The sequence below is a fragment of the Nanorana parkeri genome, unplaced genomic scaffold (assembly GCF_000935625.1).
Source record: "Nanorana parkeri isolate BGI_ZX_2015 unplaced genomic scaffold, ASM93562v1 scaffold1272, whole genome shotgun sequence".
NCBI classification, from domain to species: Eukaryota; Metazoa; Chordata; class Amphibia; order Anura; family Dicroglossidae; genus Nanorana; species Nanorana parkeri.
In genome coordinates this window covers 467,233-472,814 of record NW_017307540.1, presented here as the reverse complement: position 1 = coordinate 472,814, position 5,582 = coordinate 467,233, and the positions used below count along the sequence as shown (strand labels likewise).

At 41.7% G+C, this 5,582-nt stretch overlaps 1 protein-coding gene across 1 annotated transcript in view; it reads left to right on the top strand.

The window, feature by feature from the left end:
* NSF (N-ethylmaleimide sensitive factor, vesicle fusing ATPase) overlaps positions 1 to 5,582 on the top strand; it is a 56,224-nt gene that overhangs the window by 9,083 nt on the left and 41,559 nt on the right. The window contains exon 2 of the mRNA XM_018569003.1: positions 4,862 to 4,947. Within this exon, the coding sequence (XP_018424505.1) occupies positions 4,862 to 4,947 (86 nt within the window). The remainder of the gene's footprint in view (positions 1 to 4,861; positions 4,948 to 5,582) is intronic.

The following is a 5,582-nucleotide window of genomic DNA, read 5'->3' as shown; positions in this document are numbered from 1 at the left end:
TCTGGGTGTTCAGAATGATTTCTGTAGGAGGATGGAACAGTCGCTGTTCAGAATCCATTTGCATTATTTATCAGAAGCTCTGCTTGTGCTGTCTAGGTAGGGACACCCCAGATTAAACCCTTAACATCCCACAGTGAACAAGCTTCTTACACCAGGCTTACAGTGAATTAAAGCTTATTGCAGTTTAGCTACTTTTGTCACATTGACCATTGTAAATGACAGTGTGCTGGTGGCAGAGGTTTATGTTGACTGTAGTTAAATACCACATCAAGCAAACTGATAATTTAGGTCACTAGTCTGACACAGAGATAAGCAAATCCCAGGAGCCAGGTAGCCAATGCTCCTTACAAATTACAGCTGGCACCTAACTTTGGAGCTTTTCTTTAGTTGTTGTCAATGGAGCTGGTTCCTAAAATAAATCCTGCTGGATCCTGGATTGTACAGGCTGGCTTAATTTGTCTACTTCTGGTTTGATATAACTTGATATAGAAGTCCCTATCAAAACCAACACCACCTGCTTCATTACTTGGTCATGTGAGCTGGTACAGTAGTTGAGCAGACCAAAGGTAGTACCCTGTTTCCCCGAAAATCAGACCTACCCCGAAAATAAGACGCCGCAGCTGAAACGCATCCTGACAATTATGTCTGGATCCGCCCAGCTGCGTGAGTGACAGCTGGCTCTGCCTATCTAGAGGCAGAGCCAGCTGTACCTGGCCCCTCCCCCGTCCGTTCCGCCAGTCAGCGCTGGAGGATCGGAGCAGGGAGGGGGGAATCCAGTCCCTCCCCACGCCGGTATGTGTCATTGTCACAGGTCGGCTAAAACTATGAGTATGAGTGAAAAGCACTCACCTCATAGTTCTCCTTTTTAAGGATGGTATTCATGTAGTAATTTTTTTATCCGATTATTTGAAAAAATAATCGGCCAACTAATCGATTTATGAAAATAATCATTAGTTGCAGCCCTACAAATATTCTTCTGTAAAGATGAGATATTAATCTTATATGTTCTGCTGTCCATGCCACCGATCGTCATCCTCTACGGTGCCCTGAGAATCTTCATCTGTCACATGTCTGGGAGTGCCGAATTCCTGGGCCCCCCGCTGAGCACTGTGTGGTTCTTTTTTCCCGGCCCCTACACCGTTGCAGGACACAGTAATGACGTAGGGGCTGGTAGAAGGAACAACAGCACTTGAGGGGGGGGTTCCTGGGTTTGACAGGTGAAGGTTCTCCGAGCACCGTAGCTCTCGAGAGAACAAAGATGGGTGGTGTGGGCAGCGGGGTGGGTAAGTATAACACTTCTACTCTACAGGGTGGTATTTGTTTCTACTTTTTAATTTTGCAACAGGGTTACTTTAAATATCCCAAGGAATAATGTTTACTTCATTACATTCCACTGTTTTTAATGTTCATGTTCTCAGCTTTAGTTAAAAGTAAAGAAGGCATTGCATTACGTTGGATACTGCGTGATCAGCATTTCCACAGTGAAATCGAGAAGACAGAATTAAAAGCCTGTACTGTAGAGACTAGTCAACTTTTCAAATTTTTCCTCATTTCGGTCCGTGCAGACTTATTAAAAGGATTGATTAACTGTCAGAGCCAACCTCCCTGGCACCTTTCCATAACTAAAATATTCTACATCTAAAGTCTTTCTCAGCGATGGAGCCCCTCTGCCTTTTTCTGCATGTAGTTGGATGGAGAGCTCAAGCAAAGCACCATCTCCCTTGCCTCATCTCTGATCACTCGCTGACCATGGTTATCACAGACTAGCATTAAGTCAATGCTGCATACTCAAGAGGCAGACCTAGCTCTCATGCTTAAAAATGTTAAAGATCAGGTCTTGAGTAGAGCATTTGAAAGATACTGGTAGCTGTAGACAGACAATTAGTGAGTATGGGAAGAAGCAGGGCAAGGCAGATTCCAGAGTGAGACTTGGATCCACTCAGCAGGTAGGCTCAGATGATTGAATGAGTTTAAATTCCAACTTGCACTTTTTATTTCCTCTGATAAGTACAGATAGCGAATACGTTTCAAATACTTCTTGTGCATTTCCTGTTATGACATAATGCAACTTCCTTCTCTGAAATAGACAGGATTTCTCTCCTGTAACTACAGAGTTACTGCTATATCTGCTATGTCCTGTAGCGACATAGGGGCCAGAGGATAGAGTCACAACATACAGCTCGGGGGGCACTGGCATCTGACGTTCCCGAAAGCGTTGAATCTTGAAGATTCTGATGGAGGCTGTAGAGTTCATTGGAATCAAGATTGGTGGTATGGGCCATAAGTGTATAGGCCACCGTAGAGGTCATACCTCTTTTTTTGCAGGGAACTTTTTCTAGAATTTTTTTTTCTTGGACAGTGATGGTGTTGGTGAAAGGAGAACGCCAACTGCAGGCGTGTTCTGGGACAGGGTATATCACAATGTTGCGATGTAGTCTATAGAGATGTCCAGGAACTGGTTCTGTTGTCTACTAGGGGAGTCATAAGACTGGCTATTTTTAGAATGGCAAATCCTGTGGCAGCTTACGTGTATATATTCTGTATATTTCCAAATTTGCCTTAAATTCATCTATTTTTCAGCTGCCTTGGCCCGCTTGCCTTTTTTTGATCTGTCCAGCTCTAATGTAAGCATATGCTTTACATCACTTGGGAATTGTAGGTTAGATTACATTACTGCAGTTGTATGGAGGCCTCCCAGACAGGCCTTCAGAGGAAGAAGATGGGGAGGGATATGATGTCCACTTTCACAAGCTTATGGTCTTAATCGGTCAGCCGATTACAGAGATGTATCTAAAGCCTTGAGGATTTTATTCCCTCTGCGTCGGACAAGCCGATGATCTGACCTGTGTTCCTGATTGTGACCTTAGTGTTACCGTCTCTACCGCCCCCTCCCAGTTCTGCGTTACAATAGCTGATTGCTGGTGTACAACATAGGTTCCTAATCATCTTATATTCAGTATACATTTCATCACACTTAATCCTGGCAGTAAAAGATCAGGAGTGACGTGGATCCTCAGGCTATAACATGGGTAGAAAGAAAGGCAGATGTGGTTAAAAATGTCCCCAAATTACCCCATCTGTCATGGCTGTTGATAATCTCCATGTGGACCTTTTTTTATTGGTTTTTTTCCTCTCCTATTCATGCCAGGGTTTCTAATATTTCCAGCGTGAAACCATCGCTGGAAGAACAATCAATAAGTCATTGAATCAACTGCACGTTTTTGCGGAATAATGACTAAGTATTGCCTTGATGGAGAGATGCTGGGGGCTGTCAGGAGCTGAGTGAGGCGGCTGAAATGGCATTGGGATTTGAATGATTTGAGCTTAATGCCAAGTATTGATGTTCTTTTCAGGCGTGTGGAGGCTGCAAAGCTTTAAAGGTCTCTTTAGTTTTCATGTGATCAGACGGTGGTGGGAGCTGCTGTAAATTCCATATACAACAAATAACAAGATGCTGAAGGCTTTCTCACACAAGCAGATTCATGCGTTGGTCTTCGGGTACAGCAGGCTATAGTTGAGGGATCATTCACACCATAACATGCATGAAAACTCATGAATATGAAGGTGACTTGAAGTTCATTGACACATTCATTTACATACATTTTAGTGACATCTGTTGATGTGTGAGTTTTTCATGCATTTTTTTTTTCCTATTTCCTGTGTCATCACTTCCTTTTCCCTTTTTGTGGGTTAATAGAGAGAAGGGCATGCTCAGTTGTTGTTTTGTGATTGTATTTATAGTAGGGATGCACCGATACCGTTTTTTCGGTATCGAGTACCGATATTTTATTTTTTCTGTACTCGCAGATACCAAATACAGGATTGCAGAAGTCCCATTAAGGAAGCTGGGCGGTGTGTAATGACTCGCTGCCTGGCTTCCTGATTAGCTGGGAAGCTGTCTCCATGTTCCCTCGTCACCAGGTGACAAGAAAGCTTGGAGTCGGCTTTCTGGCCAATCGTGGCCTGTATCCTCATTAGAAAGATTTAATCTCACTTCCTGTCCTTGAGGCAAAACAAAATTCACTCCTGTAAGAGTGATCATGGGAAAAAGTTGTCTCCACTGAAGCTTTATCACCAATCCTTGTTTCCAACAAGGAAACAACCAAAACATTTCTAAATTCAATTGTCACAGAAAGTGAGGTGAAATCTTCTGAACAGGGGCACACACAGCAAAAAAATTTTACAGGGGGTTAACCCTTCCCTATGCTATCCAAAACAAAAAAACTAAAATTGGGGGCTGGAGTTACACTTAAAAAAATGTACTTGTTCCAACTTACATACACATTCAACTTAAGAACAAACCTACAGTCCCTATCTTGTTTGTAACCCGGGGACTGCCTTTATTTAGCAGAGCATTTTGCTTTTATTTTAATTTTTAGTGGCTGTTAAAGTGGAAGCCAATGTATGATAAATAATTTCCGATTTGATATCCTTTTTCTGGCAGAAGAGAATGTAAGCTTCCTGTTCCCATTCCATATTTCTTTTTTTCTGTATGCTGAGCCACGCTGGTGTGTCAAATCGTTCTGTAAAGACCAATATAATGCAGTAATCCATAGCAAGCGTCAGGCAGTTGTCTTGTGCAGTTTTGTACTATTCAAGAACTGTAAGCGTATTGCTTGCTGTGCGTCAATGTTATGCATAGTTTTTTGCCATGTTTTTGTTTTTTTTCATATCTGATTATTGCCAAGCTACGTTTATGGTTACGATTGGGTAAAAAGTAAGCTATTGACTAGAGGGATAAAACAAGAAAAAATATTCCCCATGCCAAAGATTTAAATAATACATGAACCTCTGGAGCAGATAATTATTATTATTGTATTGTTGCACTATAATTAACAAGATCTCTATGCTTTACCTACAGACTATGCAAGCAGCGCGATGTCCTACGGACGAGCTCTCCCTCACCAACTGCGCAGTGGTCAGTGAAAAGGATTTCCAGACTGGACAGTAAGTAGCGATATGTGCCAAAAAAGAAGTTTGCTCCGATAAAATTCAATATCAGAATTTTCCAGTTTTTCACACAAGCTGCTGTGTCCTAGTATGGTCCAGGCTTTGATGGCAAATAATATCAAAAAGAGATATATTGCTCAAGTCATAGGAAGGTGTACAACTTCACCAACAGAGTGGTGACAGAAGAACTCTAAAACAACAAACCATATTGAATTCAAAGTGCCCAACAAACCGCCTTGCTTTACTTGGGTATCGGTTCTCTACGCCATTCAACTTTTTTTACCCACTATTGTACACAGAAGCATCAAAACTTAGAAACCCCCCAAAGAAAAAGGATATCACATTAGAGTAAAGCAGTTTACACGGTTTAATAAAATGTGATGATACGCTCACCAGAACAGGAGAAAATACAATTTTAAAGTGTATTTAAAACCACCCTATTTTTAGTTGTGCATTAAGAGATGGATACAGCATGAAGTATTTCCAGTACATTGGGTTATGCTGCTGCAATTTGGTTATGTTCTAGGAGAACAGATGTCTTCTCTCCTCTGAGAGCAGCAAACTCTTTTCTTTAGTTTTATTAGGATTATTTTAGGGATGCACCGATACCGTTTTTTCGTTACAGAGTACGA